Genomic DNA, 19,417 nt, shown 5'->3' on the forward strand with positions numbered 1-19,417 from the left:
CGATACTCTATTATACTATTATTGTATCTCGATTTTTCCGTCTGTCTGTTAGGCGGTATCGATTGTCAAGTGGCTGGCTGATTACCCAACGGGTAGCGGTTGTGTAATCAAGCTGTTGTTGTCATCAAGTAGTGGATAAGTTCAGGTGTGATCTGTGATGATCGACAGGTGAGGTGAAGGCTTGGCGGTTTACCCGTAATGACAGACAACGGGTAGTGCTCTAGGTGCGCGACGCACTCATAGCCACGCTCCAAGAACTGCTGGCTTATTCACTACGGGGAACTTTGCCAGCTCAGTCAAGCCGAACCGTCCGCTGCTATTTAGGCCACTCTGTAGACTTTACTTCTGCAAGATTAAAAATTGGTCCATCGGACCTGTGACTTGCTCAACCGTCTGCTCTCGGAATTCGTTTGTTGGGTGCGTCCACCATTTTCGTTAACGACCTTCGTCGGGAAGACTCCGTGCTGGCAACCCTGTGGTGCGTTGTTCTTAGCTACGTTTTTGCAGCGAATTTAACCAATAATGCTTTTGAGCTCGATGTTAAGGTTAAAATATATATTCATTCTAGAGTTAAGAGTAAATAACATGTAGCCGAGGGGACGAATATGCAGATTGCGCGCCTACGAGTCAGAGTTGGCTCACTACTTCCAGTATTGCTTCGAAAGAGATTCCAAAGCCGAATTTGTATGGCACTCCAAACTGACGGTTGGAAAAAAAAATATATATACATACAATTTTATAACCTGATTAAGGATTTCATAACACTGCTATTGCAAATCTCAATATAAAATGGCATAATGCTGATACATGCTTAAGCAACTTTTCACATAGACAGACTGAAACAGACGAGTTTCGCTATTTTCCTCTTTTGTCTGTTGTACATCTTACGGGCAATACAGGTTCTCCGGGGTAGCTTATCTTGGTAGTTCCAATGACTCAGATAGGTTTAAGATAAGAAAGGACTTGAGAATTAGTGGATGGTGATCTTGGCGGGATAAAGTCCGCCTGTTGGAGTCGAGCGCCATACTTGTTGGTTCATGCTAAGTAAACATTGCTCTGATGGTGCTCAGTTGTGCGTAAACAGCGTTACTAAAACCCTCTTTAATAAAAAGAAAACTTTATGATAGCTCTAAGTAAATCTCTGCCACGGTTTTTGATTAAAGACAGAAATTCAATAGCGAAGCTTTCGAGGGGAAACAGATTAAGCACAGAGGCGTTACAGAAACACTGATAAAATAATATTGGAGGAGTCAAATGGACATAATTGTTAGAAGTCGTTTGAACTTTGTAAGCTTTTCTGTTTTGTAGTCTTGTTTCCAATCTCAATTCGCGACTGAATTATAACAATAAAGACAAACATTGAAAGCAGAAAAAGCCTGACCATAGCCCTGGGCGACACGTAATATTTTATTATTTTATACATTCGTTGAATTAGGTTAATAGTATTAAGGGACGACAAATATCTTCAAACACTCTGGGTATAGTATTGCATTATTTATTCTCTTTCGTGGTTGATGCTTTACCGCTTTTATGATGCTAAATTTTTTTTTTCACTAAAAACAATTTTGAATTTGCGCGCCCTTATTGTTCTCACACCGTGAGATCGCCTGGCCCTCCCTCAGCGATATTTTTACCCAGCGTTCTCCGTGTCACATGCATCCATCCATCCATTCATCTGTTAGGTCGGTGTTCCTAATCTGTGTGCTTGTCTTTTTGACTGCTTTCCGATTCTTTCAGTCGTCTGCTGTCAGAGATCAGCATAGTTTCACAAACAGTGATTTGTGTTTGCTGTCTGCTATAGCAACCACTGTTTAGTTTTTCTCTCGTTCTTTTGTACATGTCGCCGAACCGTCGTCTGCTGCTTATTCGTGTCGCTTTACCGTCTACCGTTGATCATCAACACGTTAGGTTGCTATTATAGTACCATTCCCGATCAGAAGACACGTGGTAGGAATTAACGCGTGTGTGGTATTCACCAGCTGTCCGCCAGTGAATCCACGCCGTATGGCAGCCGCTGCGTCTCTGGCCGACGACAGCAACAACTTACAATGATCAAAAAAAAACTCACAACAGCATCGTAGCGATGTGTGCTGGCGGAAGTACGGCCGCAGCAACGGCGTTTATCTCTCTGTATGTCGTTTCTTTGCTCGCTCCGTCTACCTATTCACCTCGGTTCTGTTAGCCGCTAGCCGTGGATTCTCATCGGATCAGTTGCGACATTCCGCCCTCTCTCTCGACTTCTTTTTGTCCGCTGCCGGCTATTTAGCCGAGTCCGTGGCTGGCGCCATTGTCGTCGCTGTTGTTGTTGTGACATCAGCAGCGCGCTGAGGCGACGGCGAGCTCGTATCGTTCCAGCGGCCGCAGTAGAAGGTGCAGGCGAAAAAGAACGGACACGAACGAACGCTGCTGCTACCGTTGATGTGGCGCCGCGCTCACTCTTTCCTTCAATGCCGTTCGTTTTAGCGGTCGTTCAGCTTGATGGTTCGCTGCCTGTCTGACTAGCTGACGGACGGAAGGTTGACTAACTGGGAGAGTGAGTGGCAGGTCGCCACTTATCGCGGCTCGACGATCGCCGCTGCTACGGGCGGCTGCGGGTACAGCGACTTGGTGGTCGTTCTGTTCGCACCGTCGTTTCGACCCGCCATTACCGCTGCTGTGCTGTTGCCCGGCGACGATGACGACGACTACGGAGGAGAACTGAGCGGCAACGGCGGCGGCAGCAGCAGCAGCCCCTTTGCGACCACTATATTATATACACACAACATCACTGTTGCAACTCCTGCGCCGCGCTGCGTTGGCAGTAGTAGCAGCAGCAGCAGCGATCGTTCGACAGCGAACAAGGATCACAGGCAGACAGCTAGGCCGCAAAGTGAAGCTGCTGCTGCTGCCTGACGGACTAGTTAGATCGCCACGGGCTGGCTGGCTGGCTGGCTGGTGCCGTTACTGCAGCAGCAATCGAGTAATGAGAAGTCGCCAGCGGCAACAGGAATTTCGCGACGGACGACGACGTATCAAGAATCGCTGGAGAGTTGTTGCTGCTGCTGTAGTCGCCGCTACCGCCGCCGCCGCCGCCGCCGCCGCCGCCGCCGCCGCCGCTGCAGCAGCAGCAAAAGCAGTGGCCGATAGCGTCGTCAGTCGTGTTCCGTTTAGTGGTGGTGCTGTGGCATTAGAAACAATAACAGCAGCAGTAATTACAGAAATGGTGGCTGTAGCTGTAGTAACAGCGGTGATTAAGTGACTGAGTAACCGACAGCAAAACAGCGAGCAAATAAACCCAGACAGCAGCCTAACACGAAACGCGAGCGTCGTAATCGCCAGTGCTAATAAGCGTACTGGCCTAAATTAACAAAACGAGGAAGAATAAAAAGCAAAACAGAAAACAGCCAATACGATTATTATGCGTCTATTTTCTTGGGCCATGTGTGTAACGAGCAGTTAGTTCATCCTGGGGTGTCTAATCTGCTGACGGCTGCCTGGCGCTGTTCGTTCCGCATCGACCTGTACCGACAGCAGGCGGGCAACACTGGCTGCTGGCGACTGGTTTGTGTCGAACGACCAACCAACCGACCGATTGATTGACTGACTCCTACAGTTACTACGACAACTGATAACGTTCCTGTCGGTATATGTATCATATTTATATGCATATATATGTGTTTGTATGTATATATGGAAGAAAGGAACGACAGTGAGGAAAGACAAAATTAGGCGGTACTTTGATTAGCAGCTGTTTGGTCAGCTGAACGCTTAATTTCGAAGTTGAAACAACAACTGTGGGACGGACAGTGCTCGTTGTGTTTGTACTGTATATCTGCGTGGGCGGGTCGGGGTGTGTGTGTGTGTGTCTTTGTGTATTTGTTGTTTCTGCGCCGAAGATCAGTGGGAAGATAGGGGCGAATGACAACAAAAGTAAATCATCAGTTCACTGAATAAGTTCGGATTGGGGAGCGGACGATCTGTCGATGCTATTTATGTCAACTGTCGTCGATACGCTTGTTATTGACTCTGTATACGCTGGCTGACAAGTGCTCGATTTGAGATGAAATAAACAAGGACAAATGTGTCGTTTGATAAGCAATACATTCCAGAAAAAATGAAGCCGCAAATTGTGTCCGTACGCCGAAGGTTTCTTGCTGATCAAGTTTAGTTTTAACGTTCAGATGAATGACTTGACCAACATAAAAAGATCTTCCACCTTTATTGAATCCGTGCCTGCCTATATATATATACGTATAAAGTATACATATATATCATCGAGTGGCGTATCACTGGCGTCTAACCAATCGTGTTTTCGTGACAGAAGTGCGTGTGAATGCAAGTATATATCAAAATACTGTTAACGACGACGAAACCGCGCAACTTTCGCGGCTCTGTTAGTGAGACACGTTAGAGACAACGACGACGACGACGACGACGACGATTGCGTTTACTATTTATTGACACAACGAGATGGGAAGTAAGAAGCATAAAAAGCATTCAAAAACATCGCGAGATGATGGTAAGTTTGACGCTCCGCTGCAATGTCGTTCCCCTCTAGATATGCTCACACGTCTGTATTCCATCGAAATCGCTCCATGTGTAAGCTGCTGCGTGACCTATGCGAAACTATAATTATTTACTTACAATTATTTAGTAAAATAACTTGCGTTGTAATACAATTATAGGCTTTCATTCGTAAATTTCTCATAAATAATAGGTAAATATATTCATCTGCTAAATAGCTGTGCGGTCTACCATCGAAATCTACTCAAAAGGAGAAAGAAAATTATCAAAAAAAAAAAAGCATGTTGACTGTCACTTGGCTATCACGTATTATCCGCGTATTACAACGGAGACAATAATTTGCGGTACGAACGTGTACCACTAATTAGGTTGTGTTGAACTTTCTTCGTGGCCGGCGTGAACTCAGGACAAAACTCTCGAACGTGGGGCGCCTGTCAAGAACAAGGGCCGGCCGCGTTCAGAAAGGGAGAACGATCCACATCTGCTACATTCGGAGACGACGACAACACCGACGGCTTGCTGTGAGCGCCAACTTTCGGCAGCGTTCGGTTAGTGCGTTGATGGAACGATTCAGCGTCATGAACAAATTACCTGTACGGGAGGGCACTGTGGAAGTGATAAGTGAATGGCAAATAACGAGCAATGATAGTTATGTACAAAATTTTTAACTCCCTGCTATCCAGAAGTATCAGCGTCGACAACACATAGGTTAGCTGCTCGTCGTGTTTGGTTAAGTTTTTGCTATCCACTTGCTTGAATTCGTTTACATGATTGAGTAGGATCTGCTGGTGTATTCGACGGTATTACGTGTGAACCACTTTAATAAATGCTTTAGCCATATCGACCGTCTGAATGGGGCCGAGCAAATTGGCAGCGCCAATATTAACCAGTCTCGTGTAATCCAACAACTGCTCGCTATAGGAAGCCGACAGGCGTTAGGCTTAGCATTGTTGTTATATTCTCGACATAGTTTCGTACTTGTTTCAGAGGCGAATTGAAATGGAAAGTGGAAAGGCTTTTTGACATCTGCTGGCACTCCGCCGGATTGTGGCGCACTGTAAGACCGCTGTGTGTAGGTACAGTGTGTGTGCGTGAAGCAGTTTAGACACCTTTGATTTCTCAATACGCTCTCGCCCCGAACGGCTAACACAGAGGCACTCACAGAATGCACGGAACCGCCGCGAGACATTTGAGCGCTGAGGCGAAAATTGTGATGATGGTGACGATGACGGCGGTTTTGTAAAAAAAAAACTGATTTTTTATTCAGAGTCTGATCGAAACCGTGGTGTGGTGTTCATTGTAGAAAAAAAATTTCTGTTAGGGCTACTGTATATGTGCGTAGGATTGATAGTCGGTAGAAAAATGCGATTTGTTTTCGTTCGGGCGTTGCAATCACATACACTAAAAACGTTGGAGAGCAAACTGTACTGTGAAATGTTCAATTCATTTTAGACATTTCACGTATTTTCCTTTTCGAATTTTTTCACCATCAACGACACTGATTGTCCCAGATAAACTCCTGTGAATATGGCTACTAACGCAGAATACCTTAACATTTTTTTCGTGCCTTGGGCATAGAAAGTCGTTTCCTAAGGTAGGATAGTCTCTATTTGATTCAAAATTTCTGAATCTGTGCATCGCTTGGGAGGAATGTACGCCTACCTCACTAGAATACATGGTGGCGACGAGAAATAAATGTGACAAGTGTCATCATATTTCGTAATTGGTGTTTCTTTCTGAAGTGTTACTTCATATTTGCGGTTCTTCTATGTTGAAGATAAACCCAAAGCAACTTGCATACAGCTGATTATTAACTGGTTAAGCTCGTTCATATGCCTTAGATAAACACGTAGAGATTGTCAAACAAGTGTCATTTTGTTGTTCTGGTGAGGGCTCTCTCTACACATACGTTATATAATTATAATATAAACCTAACCTAACCTAAGAAGGCCTGAGTACAGAATTTAAAATGTTTAAAATATCTCATACGTATATAGGCTGTATTTGTATTTGCGAAAGCATTCGTGACACTGTCGTGGTTATGATTGGCTCCGCAAAGGAAAGATCGATCGACGAGTGGATTCTTGTTTTGTAAGTTCTTAGCAACGAAGTGGCTAATTAACCTGTTGCCTCGGCATGATTTACTAAGTCAGGGTGCTGCGTTTGTGGACTTCGAAAATGACCTGTATACGAACTTTGTTATATCTATGTACGTTTTTGTATTGTTTCACTCTTCCCGTGCTAACTTTCCATCCACAAGCGTCGCTGAAATCGTGGAGCAGACCGAACCACCTGAATAAGTTGGTTGCTCCAACTTATGGAGCTCCGAGAGCGAACCAGGTTTTCACTAGGCGAATTAAGAGAATCATTAATAAAGCTTGCCTCTTTTCTTTTACGCTAATTACTAGAATTTGATAAAGTAACAATTATCTGCTTGTTGATCTAGCAGATTAACTCTCCTCAATAAACTGTTATATTGTCTACAGTCGACCATCAAAGACGTCGTATCTTTTCCCCGCCATTTTCAGCTCAATAGCCTATGAGGCTCTTATGTGTACTGCGTAATGCTACATACGGTTTCCAGAGCTGATTGTCAGAGATTGAATAGATCATATAGAGAACGAAAGGTCTTTTAAAGCCTTCGAATCTTGCTGGCCATGACATCAAGGGGATATTCCGGTGAATCATTAGTAGTTCGGCGCATCTCTTTATGACATCAATGCATGAATTGTTGGTTCAGCTCACATGCATCTGCTGCCAAACGCTACTCGAATAACGTATACGGAAGATGTGTGCATGTCGATACAGAGGCAACGCCAGAACGGTTTACGTAAACGCTGCAATAAGAATCAACTCCAGATATCCAGATTATTGCGGTTTTGTGCCGTTCCAAATAAGCTTAATCTAGTTAGCCGACTCGTTTGCCGTTAGCTTCTAGCAAATAAACTGTCATAATTTCGAAATGAAATGGCAGTGTGATCTAAAAATTTCGTGTTTTCAAGGAATTACTCTCCATGTAATAAGCTAGATAGAAAAAGAAGAAATGGTACTCATTGCATGGGTGATGACCGCCCTGAGGAACATGTGATATATTTTCTGTTTTGCGTTATTCTCCAATCTAACAAAAGTTGTTTAGCTTGCCGGCCCAAAGGCGATGAGTTCGATATGGCTAAGCCCAGTTAGGATTAGTGTTTTTTTCCGGATATGTCCTCTCTGGTCTAGTGATTCGAAGTTGAATTTAATTTGTGATACACATAGATTTAATGAAATAACGTTCTGTTATCTATTCTGTGTTAACTCATTCTTCCGTAGTAAGGCATTAATAAGTAAAAACAAATATTGCTTGTGTCTGTCAAATATGGGCTATTTCGTCTGACATAGATTTTTTTTTATTTACGTCGTTATATGTCAATAATTAATAACAGTATTCGTGTATGGCTAGACTTCTGTTACTTGTCCAGCCGTTTGTTACAATTGATCTTATTCACAGAGTTTTTTTCCCGTTCAACTATTGACATGTTACTGGAGTAGCTGCATTTAGTTATTTCTTATTTTAATCAGTGACTTGAGCTATGCTACCGAAATCTGATAATCTGTATTGTCTTCTAATGAGAGATATGTATATGGATAGTAATATATTCTCGATGATACGTTTACGCCGAGCAGAAATGTGCTTTGCGCTTAGCTACAAGCACACAGGCGTCACAGTCCATCATGAAATCGGGTGGGTCATCTGACCGCGAGAGTGTTCGATCTGACGTACATATTTTTCGAAAAGAAAAACATTGGTTATAGCTAACAAAAGAAAGTGCTCCGAATTAATGTCGTTGCTTTATCTGCACCAGTTCGCCTTTGTGTCACTAACCGAAGCCCATACGGGCAATATATAAAGAGGTCGGAAATGATAGAAAATAAAAACTACCTTTTCAGAAGCAAATAGTTGTACTCTCATTATTTGCGGAGGTAATTATAGGTTTCTATTAAACTGAAAGGAAATTTTTGTCGACACAAGTCTCTTTGGCTAATATCGGTCTGCTCCACGAAATTTTTGGGCACCTGTTCAACGGCTATGTATATATATTGTTCAGTTTGTAACCTATCGATATTAAAAATGGAAACCAACAGTTACTGAGGCTAACTGATATGCGTCTATTGATTCTGTATCTATCGTTGAAATACTGTAAAAATACGGTACTTCTTCCCCCGGCTTTGATAATTCAGCCATTTTGTTCATTCACTTATCAGGTATTAACTATTGAAGATACGGTAGTTCTGTAGGAACTTAATGCATTTCAGTACCTCTACAAATAGGCTGCTTATAGTACTGTCACAATTTATTTTCTTGGCGAATACAAGAATAATTTAATATAAAAAATACGTCTCAGATGTATCTTGATTACGAATATTCCTAATAACAAACTTTATATGCTTTATGCAAGGTGTATATGTGAGGGGTATCGCCGTTTCGGCCTTTGTGTTTGCAAAGTTACACTTTATGGATGTTCTGTTATGACAACAGCGGCGACGGTAGCGACGCTACCTTCCCACCGAAGTGCAATCTATTTATTTTGGAAAAGTTCAGACTATTTTTTTCTTCCAACCAAATAATTTGTCTCTGATAAATTTCGTGGTAGAAAAAAAGTCCATGAATGAGAAACCATTCCATGAATGAGGCGGTTAAACAGGATTGAACTGCCATGAATCATCGTCTGAGCAACGTGTTTATCATCACTTTGATCTTTGAGAACTCAATTACTTGATCAGATCGAATTATGTAAAAAATATTTTCGGTTTACTATGACAAAAGGGGGTCTGATTTCGCTTGCCTGTATATTACGAGATTCGGCGGCCTACCGTTTACAACGTTACTGTGAAGTATCAGAACGGTCTTTAACGTCAATTACTAGGTTATCATTCTCTTGCATAGCTGTTGCACAAGGCGAACGTAAGCGTATTGTTTCGCACTTAACTATTGGCGTTTTACTACCATAAAGCCTATGAAATGTTTTTTTATTTACTGTCGTTTAATACAAATCTATATAACTGAATGTACCTAAATTCCTGTTTCTAAAAATTAATTAAAATTAGAAAACAATTTTTTTTGGTGGTTTGTAGATGATATGCCAATGGAACAAAGCCCCCAGCCGGTGGCGGCCTCTAGTGGGTCGGCTCCCCCAAAATCGGGCATCAAGCTTGTGCTTAAGGTTGGAGGAAGTAGCGCTTCAACAGGAGGTGTAAGTCCCGCTTCATCGGGATCATCGGTAACACAAAACGCTCCTGTTGTAGCCTATTCTTCTACGGTACCAGCACCCACACCGCTCTATTCGGGGGGATATCCACCCACAGGAGGTAAGCATTTTTTAGTTCTAACGTTTTAGATGTATTATTATTGCTATTGCTTATTGCGTATAAAGATGCCAATATTGTTGGACAAAATAGCAACTATTTTGAGCGAGTATAACTAATTTTTCCTGTTTTGCGTAAATGTTACGAAACTTTACATAAAGCTTCGTTGATACAAAGCTATGACCATTTCCTACCGACCGGAACGAATATGCCTTATGGAATCTTCTTACACGACTTGAACCTAGTAGCGTATCGATTTCGAATAGATATTTCGAGATTTTTGACATTTGATTTATACTTATTACTATATTATATTTATTACTATATTAATATTACTATATTATAATATGAATAGCTATCATGTGCAAGCTGCCTATACCGCCTCTTACGTCTATAGTAAAAGCTATTTCAAAGAAGGTTGAGGTCTGAAGTTATCACATTTCACTTGATCCAACATTAATTAAGTCCTTACCACCTCAGGATTTTTATAGTAGTGTATGAGGAAACTCCGAAGCCGGAAGTTGTAAGACGCCTCAGATTGAGGGTCAGCTCAGTATACAAATATAGAATACTTTAGGTAAAGTAATTTCCATTCTTGGCACGATTACTTTTCACGGATCGTTTACAGGAATCTCACTTCGTTTAGTAACAAATCCCGATAACGCTGAGTGCACAGTCAAAAAGGTCGAAAACCCGCTCATCAATGGAACAACGAGCAGCGGTGCAGTGGCTGGCGCGAGTGCCAGTGGAACCGGGGGTGCTGGAAGCGTCCAGTCGGACAGTCTTAGCGAGACAAGCTCTTACCTACAGCAGCATCGCCATAAGAAAAGCGATAAAAAGAAAAAGAAAAAAAAGAAACACCACCACCACCACTCCCATTGTCATCACCACAAGGATCATCATAAACATCATCATGGGGGCGGCGAGAAACGCAAGGATAGAGTAGACGGCGATGGGTTGGGTATGGGGGGAGGTCAAGCTGGAGGGGGCTCAGGAACTGGAGGCAATTCCGGAGGTGCCGCAGGTGACGACGACGACGATGACGGCGATGTAGCTCCACCACCTCCAAAACGGCCAGTTATGGAGACTATTGATAACCAGCCCCCCTTGCCGGAGGTCCCGTTGCGGTCACCTGTCGGCGTATTACCATCCGGTCCTCGGGAAGTCTCACCTCTGTACCGTCTCCTCGGAGTTCTTCTTGAACTGGTGCGGAAGCGGGATACGTACGAGTTCTTCGCGTGGCCGGTGAACGACGCTATAGCTCCAGGTTATTCGACAATTATCACTCGACCAATGGATCTAAGCACGATGAAGCGGCGAGTGGACAACCGGGAATATCCAACGCTGGAAGCGTTTAAAGCCGATCTCCGCTTGATATGTGATAATGCTACAACGTATAACCAACCTGACACAATCTACTATAAGGAGGCGCGAAAGTTATGGAGGCACTCGCAGAAAATCCTATCGAAGGAGCACATCCTTCAACTAGATCCTGAGCTTAAGTATATCGGTGCTGTGCCAGTTGATCAGTTAGGATTTGACCTACGATCGATCACACCGGAGCCTATTGAAGAGATGACACCAAGAATGACGCGGAATCGCGTGCAACACAACGCAAGTAGTAGTATTCGTGTCGGCAATGACGATGAACCAGTGGAACTGAGCGCCGAGAAGATGGGTGAACGACCTGTGCCTCCAGTAAAGATCTCTTTAGCTGCCACTGTTGTTGAACAAGCACTCGCTACTGTAGGAGCTCCAGAGTCTCCAGCTGTCGTCACGAGGGATGATAAGGTAGGCAACTCTATTTGAAAATATAGGAATCTACAAATCTAATACTTTGAAACTCATGTGTACCGATTTAAGTTAAATAAATTAGCTTTAATGCCATTACATAGATATTTGTAGTATACTTAATAATGGATAATATTTTTATCTGTACTTTCTGCATCAATGGTAGCGCGTCCATAGCTAGAGTTTCTGTTTTAGCGGTATTAACCGTTTTAAGGAATAAGTTTGTTCTAAAATTGTTTAACAAGGAGCATGGCTATTCAATGGAAAATTAATCATTGTGTCGTAAAGACGCTTTTATTATATTTAGGTTAGTCGGTTTGTGTCTTGCACCACATCTAATGTTTTCGCCTGTACATTATTTTCGATTGCCTATTGCATTGCTTCGTAGGAGGGTGTTCTGGCAGGAGTTGCACGTTCCCACCGTGTGTCATCATTAGGTGGTAGAGCTTCGAGTGAGGGAAGTCCTGTGCTCGAGCGCACTTATTCTCAAGAAGCAAAACGGGAAGATCTAAAGGACGTTACGGGTAAAGAGACACCGACGCGGCCAGCGGGCTCTGAGACGCCCACAGAACTCAATGGAGATATAACATGTCCCGACGGCACACCAGTCAGATCCGTTAGCCCGCCTGGTCTCGCCAAGAAGTCCAAACCTGACGAGTATGTTTGCCTATTTTCAAAACACCTTTGAACATTTGTAACTTTCCGAATGCACTAGACGAACGGCTCCATCAAGTGAAAATAAGCGTCTTTGTTGCAAGAGACCTGTCGAGTTTTTTTTTAATATGGAATATGTATAGATCGCAAACAAAAAAAAATAAGCAACAAGTGTAGCAATATCAAACAAAGTCATACAAGCAAATAACCTTCAGAAATCGTTGCGCTCAATACTGACAATTCAATCACAACAGGTCAAATTGTTATTCTTTCTAATAGAAGCTGAATCAGTATGGTACCCTAACTTTGTTTATGGCTGAACGCACTTGTAGTATCAGTTCGTATAGCTTCTGTCGACTATGTTAGCTAGTTTTTATTTTGAGTTAGTAGCTATCGAACATCGACTGCACAAAGCAGCAGACATCGTGAATTTTAAGAAGCGTATGGCGTCTGTATCTTGTATTGTGTTAGAGAGAAGGCTTTAGCAAAGCATATGAAAATATTAGGTTCTTGTCAAAAAATTCAGTTTCTACTCGTGAAAAAAAAAATTTTATAGTTAGTGTTACACTTTCCCTAGCGGGCTATAGTCATTACACCGTAGACAGAACTTTAATGTACAACAAAGTCTGCCAGAATCATGAAAGAACTGAGTTCTCAACCTATTACGTAGCGACTTTTTGAGCGTATTGCACAGTTGTTGGCGAATTACGTATGCGCAGCGAAATTGCTTAGCTACATTTGTGTTGGCTAGAGTAATTACATCGATTGTTTTTCTTAAATACGGGGTAACTTATTAAATTCCCCCTTGATGGAAATAGAATATGTCGACTCCAGTTTATCTAAGCTCGATCCTACTAACCCATGACTGTTTTTTTTTCTCACCGATGGTGCCGCAGTGAGCAACAGTCACAGGTGACGCCTCCTGATGACGCATCAGCTGCTGAGATTTTAGCCCATGCACAGCGTATGGCGCGAGGCGCCGCCAATCGGCTTGCTATGCTCAAGCCAAACACGGATTACGCCTTCCTCCTACAGAATGACGATGGTATATAGCAGACGCTTATAACAGTTGAACTCATTTTCTCGCTACTATTTTCGATTGTTTCTTTGACTAAAGAAAAAGTTGATTACATATTCCTGAATCAAAACTGATCATAGGGAAACGTTAGTGAGCAACATTCGAGAGAGCTTGTTTTTAAATATTGTAGATTTCGACTTGAAATTCGTTGAAGAGGCGAAAAGTAAAGGTGAAGATTAATTACAACGGAGGAAGATAATTTTTAAGCTTCGAGTTGAACTTACATTTCGCTGCTTTTTTTGTGCAGGTTCAGCGACGCTGAGCATACTCAATCCGGATGTTACGTTAACTGACAAATACGTTGGCCTCCGACCGGCTGAATTACCTGTGCCGCCGCAGAAGGTCGACCTAGAAATGTTGGTGGGAAAATTACCATACGGCATGTCCAGCCTTGTGGACTTCAAAGATGAAGCCCGATCAGTGGCCAAGCCAATCAACTACACCGTTAATGAAAGCGGACCGCCTTTTTCCACGTTTGCTCCACACTATGATTCCAGCTTCTCGAATTTGACCAAGGTATGTGGCCTAAATCTCAAATAGAAATTATTACTATATCGTTTTCATAAAATTTGTGTCTTATTTTTTACTACTTCTGTTTATCATAAGGCTAATAATTTTTTATTTGTATAACCAGTCTATCTAATTGTAATTAACCGATCATACTCTAAGAAGTATTTCAGTCGATACCAATTAAATTTGTAAAAGAAATATAGTGGATATCTTACTGGAGTGGATTCAAGATAACTTACTTTAAAGATTAACTTTGTGTTCGGTACTTGGATTTGCATAAACATAATATTCGGTCCACTTGCATAACATTACCAACAGCAGTCTTTCTCAGACCCATTTTTTTCACATTATAGGTTGAGAGTGACCTCGTATATCAGACGTACGGTGACGAACTCGGCGTCCAATACGCCGATAGTATCATGCACTTTGCCAAAGACTGCGATTACCTAATGAACATGGTAGACAATTTATTAGATACGCTCACCGGCGGTCAGCACAGCAAGACCCTGAAGCTGGTTCGCTCTGGGGAACTTTTACGGGATCCGGATGAGGAGGAATCAACATCGTCAGACAAGCAACAAACGAAGGAAAAAGACAGTGGAAAGTCGTCGAGTGATAAAGACAGAGCGAATCAAAGGAGTCACGCAGCCGAAAAAGCGCAATCGCTGAGTGAGAAATCATCCTTCGAGAAACAGCAAGACAAAGTTATTACTTCTAGCAATGGCCCTTCGAACCAGGCCGGTGTGATTATGGCTAATGGTACAGGTGCCGCGAAATGTAATGGGAACGCAACGCATGGGTTAGTAGAAGAGATTTTTTGTTTGTTTATACTGTTTTCTGTGCCCAATTGCCTTATGTAATAGATATCGAGTAATTTGTGTATAAAGGAAACAAGATCAATTATTTCGGAAGCATTAGTAGTATTCGTATATAATTAAATTGTGTTTTATTACTCAATTAATTTATAATGATCTTGCTACCTCTTATATCTGGGACTTTGCTATGATCTTTGCTTTACAGTATCAACCCGACGCCAGTGATCAGCGTGCCCGCTGTTGGCAAGCCTCCCCTGGTAAATGGGCATGGCCCGCCTATGAACAGTGGATCAATGGTGCAGCCTCTGAGCAACAGTTTACACAATGGAGTACCACAAATAGGTAGTGTTCAGAGCTCTAATGTGGGTGTATCTCAGATTATGCCGTGTTCCCAGCCACAAATGATTGGTCCCGGAATCCAAATGCCGTCGCAGCAACAGCCGCCTCTCCAGCATCATCCAACAATGGCGCCGACAGTGACATCGAACCACAATCAGTCAATCATGCTGCCGAGCTCAAACACTAATAGTGGACCAGCGCCTGTTATGGTTGGAAATCATTTTGTTACCGGAAATGTACAACCAAACGTGGAAAATCATTTTAGTGTCAATAACGTACACGGTCAAATGCCACCTACGATGCTATCTGGAGCCTCTGGTGGTTTAGTGATGAACGCGGGCAACCCTATCGTACCCGGAACGGTGGGGACGCCTGCTGGCGTTGGACTTGTGGGCAAGTCAATGGCAGGATCACTGCATCAGGGAGGTCTACCAACTCAGCCTCTGGTAGCACCACTTGGGGGCGTCTCTATGCCAATGGGATCTCTAACGGGTGGATCGCCCGTAGTTATTACTAGGACACCAGCACCGGGACCAGGGGCATCAACCGGTAGTCCTAGTCTCGTGGGAACAGGAGCGAATAGCGCTTCTACCAACGCCGGAGGAACTGCGCCGGGAGATAATGAGCAGAAACTTCAGGCAAAATTAGCCGAATCGACCGAGATGATAGAGCGTTTGACACGGCTTCAACGAGAAAGATTGAGTCAACCACCGCCGCCGCATCTCGGAATGACACAGGGACCATCGCCAACGGAATTACAACTTGGTAAGCTTTTATCTTACAAGAATACACGGATCTTTCTGAGTGAGTTAGTTAAGTATGGGAGATTCATCTTCAAAACTGTGATCCCTATCAGCGACACGCAGTACAGAGGAGTGTAAGTAATAAACAGCAAGGCTACACCTATTCTGTTAGCGACCGCTGCATGTTCGTATACATAGATTGTGTAACAATGCGTTAAATCAACGAAATAGTTGGCGCATATTGGCAAATCTATCGAGACAAATACCTTGGATGGCAATAGGCCCCATGACACACAGAAAAGCTGGATATCTTTAGAGAACAGGACTTTTAGATTCATGGATGTAATTGTGGGCTGAAAGCCGTCATTTCATTCAATATTAGTGCAGAATAAAAGTGCAAAAATCATTGTACAAAATTTACTGACAACTATTCAATATTGGCCACACGCTTTATAGCCTTTAAACTTTAACTTGAACCCATGCGGTACAGAAGACACGTATTTTAAAGAATAGTTTTTACAAATAATACCCATGTCTATGTTCCACTCATTTATTATGTTAGTCACCAGTAGAGTTCGTGAGTGCCATAGAACTCAATATGTTGTCACTTTTCACACAATGTTTTAGCCTACATACTTGACGGGCGCACGTTGAGCGTCCGATGGCCTATTTAACATTGCTGACATAAGGACTTACTGCTTATGGCAGCCGTATGTTACTCTTCTGACCGTTAACTATGTGATATTCTGCTTCCACCGACGAAAACCGGTGAGCCATAGAAGCAGAAAGTGGCGAAAGTCGATATATATATGGTATGTTTGGGACAGTCAGTTGTGTCTGCAATTTTTTCGGGGTCTGCTTTGCTTTTGAAATTCCCAGCTGCATGAGGCACAAGGTACGGAGCTCCAGCCATTGAATATCCGTGCGTTGAGTTCACTATTGTTTTAATTGCCAAGCAGATTTTTTGGCTAACTTTTTGTTAGTGCCAACATGGCTACGTAAAAGCGAATACAAATATAAACAAATACAGAAAATAAGGCAGGCGAATGAACGTCACGTTAGGGAATATTACATTAATAACGATGTAGGTGATGATTGAATGAACAATTCAATAATAATATTAAATATCTTTTACTTAGCACTTAGCATCACTAACTTGATTCGTTGTCTGAGTACGAGTAGTGATTTCAGAACAACGCAGAAAGCACAGTTATCAACCGTCTGGATGAAAATGAATTTCATCTTTCTGTCGGTAAATATGAACTTCAGATAAACGTCTAACGGGCTGCTGTATTTACGTGGGTGATTTCAGCGGAGAAACTGGCCGCCACCTTAAGCGAATTAGCGAGTCACGCCAAGCCCGGCAGTATCGTGAGTGTCGATGCCATCCGGCGGGCGATGGGTATCACCCTGTTACCTCCAAACCAACAGACGAAACCTCAGCAGCCGACTCAACTTCCCACAACGACCCAGAAAACTGGTACAGCTCAAGCCGTAACAACAGCAGCAGGCTACACACAACCTGCCACCTCACATGCTGCATCGACAAGCAGCACAAGTAGCGGGGAGAAGACACTATAATAATAATAATAATAATAGTAGTAAGAGAAAATGGGTGGCCTTTCAAACATGAACTGCTTCTAAACTCAATGACCCTAGCCATCTTCAGAGAGCATTAAGAAGTAAAGTAAGATAGCAACGGTCACTACAAACGTACCGCCGATATTATGTTAGGTGCAGCGACATAGGTAGTCTCCTATAGCAATTCAAGTAGGAGCCAGTTAAAGGATACGAAGGCCAGCTGCTTGATGTCCGCACCGAAGACCCTCCAATCGTCTTTTTGCGATTTTTTCTTTGAGCACTGTGTGCTTGCTTGAAAATTGGTTCTCTATAAGAAACCAACCAACACTCGTGAATAATCATTAAAGATTGCTTAATTAAATGCCAGACCCAGGCAAGAATATCAAAGCGATGTGTAGGCTGTTCTGATACTAGCCGACCTTCACATTATGGCACGATCCAAAGTCGAATTAATTTGTTGTTATAGTGACACTGAGGGCGATAATGTTGATTTGAGGCTTTCTTTCCATCTCTCAATGACCTGATACGAACCCGAGATGTGAATAGGAGAGCTCTATGAGGATTCAGCGCAAACAAGATCGCTAGCAAAAACATAGTAAAGAATAGATCTGTACAATACGCATACATACAAGCTAGTTAAGCCAATGTTTTCACGGGACGTCAACTCTCGCTACAACGTACAGCCTGGCATTGCGTTGCATATTCTAAATGGCGCGGGGTGAACATACCACCGCTTAGCGTGTGCCGAAGGGCGTGTTGTGTAAAAAAAAGCAAATTTATTAGAGATAGACACTAATTATCTTAGCAACATAGAAGCAAATAAATTATTATGATCTTGAACGCCGTGGAAACGAGTACGCAGCCGCATGCTAATAAATAGTAAATATAGGAACGTATTATGAATCAAGTGGGAGAGATCGAAAGAAAGCACGACTTGGGTAAGTTAATAATTGCGTGTAAGTTATTTCGATATGGAATGAATATGAAGATGTTTTGACGTCTTTACTCTCTTGAAGGAAAGTGGCAAGGCAGCATTCTGGTATACCGATATTTTCTGTTCAGTTAAAAAAACAAACATTTAGGAAGAATCTAATACAAGGCCTTGAAAATGCTTTCTTACGACTTCTCTTCTTTGAGTGCTCCAGACTAAAACGATGTTCATACAAAGCTAATAGTTATTAAATATGATGTAAATGAGCAAATTTGCTAATGCCCGGAAATGCGCTATGAACTCCTTTCTAGATAAACAATGTATTGATTTTAACGAGTAGGTGGGATTGTATAAGCAAAGGTTTGCCTTTTTTAGGGAATGCATTTCAACAAAAAAAGCGATGATGGAATCGTGCTGAGAAAATTGTTATTCCTTATCAATCTTTATTAAATTTCGAGTTAACTCGTTATTAAATAATATCAAAGACAGTGATCTGAGCAGCAGTTGTGTAGAACCCAAAGAGCAATTGACGGGTATAGGAAAAAATGACAGATTTTTTTTTAAATGTAACTTCCGTGTTCAAAATGTTAGTTGGTTAATCTATATGAATAGCACTATATGATTGTCTAGTTTAATTGTTCTTAGGAGACCATAGGGTAAATAAGCTTTTTGAGTGTTCTTGCAATATAGCTTCTTCACTACCTTAGAGGGATAGGACACTGCGCACTAACTCTTGAGGTGGCGAAGTCTAAAGACAAAGCAGGGCCTTATCATAGAAAAAATATTTTATTTTTTGAGTAATAACCCAATGCGTTTCCTGCCGTATTTTTTCTTTGATATTTCATTTTGATGTGTATCTCGTGTCTTTCAGGAGAGATAGTGTGAGCGAAGCGATAACATACAATATTTGTTTTAAAAAAAAATGTTACTTACTGAAAATTGTCGCAGTTACAATCGTGTCATAAACATACTTTGGCCATTGATGACTTCTTTGTTGTTTCCTGTGTTTGTTCGTTCGTTGGATAGAGGAAGCAACTAACATATGCAGTTACGCTTAGTAATTCATTGATTAGCTACTGTGCTCATTTGCACCGAATGATCGTGTACATATATACATATTCAGATT

At 42.3% G+C, this 19,417-nt stretch overlaps 1 protein-coding gene across 3 annotated transcripts; it reads left to right on the forward strand.

Moving 5' to 3' along the window:
* The first annotated feature begins 586 nt into the window (after positions 1–586).
* On the forward strand, positions 587–19,195 carry LOC111271633 (uncharacterized). 3 transcript variants are annotated; one of them, XM_022852558.2, is made up of 10 exons: positions 587–4,498; positions 4,910–5,051; positions 9,619–9,852; positions 10,478–11,640; positions 12,029–12,297; positions 13,191–13,339; positions 13,620–13,888; positions 14,236–14,681; positions 14,903–15,801; positions 17,092–19,195. In XM_022852558.2, exons 1-10 carry the CDS (start codon positions 4,493–4,495, stop codon positions 17,358–17,360), a joined length of 3,846 nt encoding a protein of 1,281 aa, XP_022708293.1. In that variant the 5' UTR covers positions 587–4,492; the 3' UTR covers positions 17,361–19,195. The 3 variants fall into 3 exon arrangements, with proteins under 3 accessions (XP_022708293.1, XP_022708294.1, XP_022708295.1); XM_022852559.2 differs by lacking the exon at positions 4,910–5,051; XM_022852560.2 differs by lacking the exons at positions 587–4,498; positions 4,910–5,051 and adding an exon at positions 5,058–5,211.
* Positions 19,196–19,417: the final 222 nt, after the last annotated feature.

The sequence above is a fragment of the Varroa jacobsoni genome, unplaced genomic scaffold (assembly GCF_002532875.2).
Source record: "Varroa jacobsoni isolate VJ856 unplaced genomic scaffold, vjacob_1.0 contig00813, whole genome shotgun sequence".
Classification (NCBI taxonomy): Eukaryota; Metazoa; Arthropoda; class Arachnida; order Mesostigmata; family Varroidae; genus Varroa; species Varroa jacobsoni.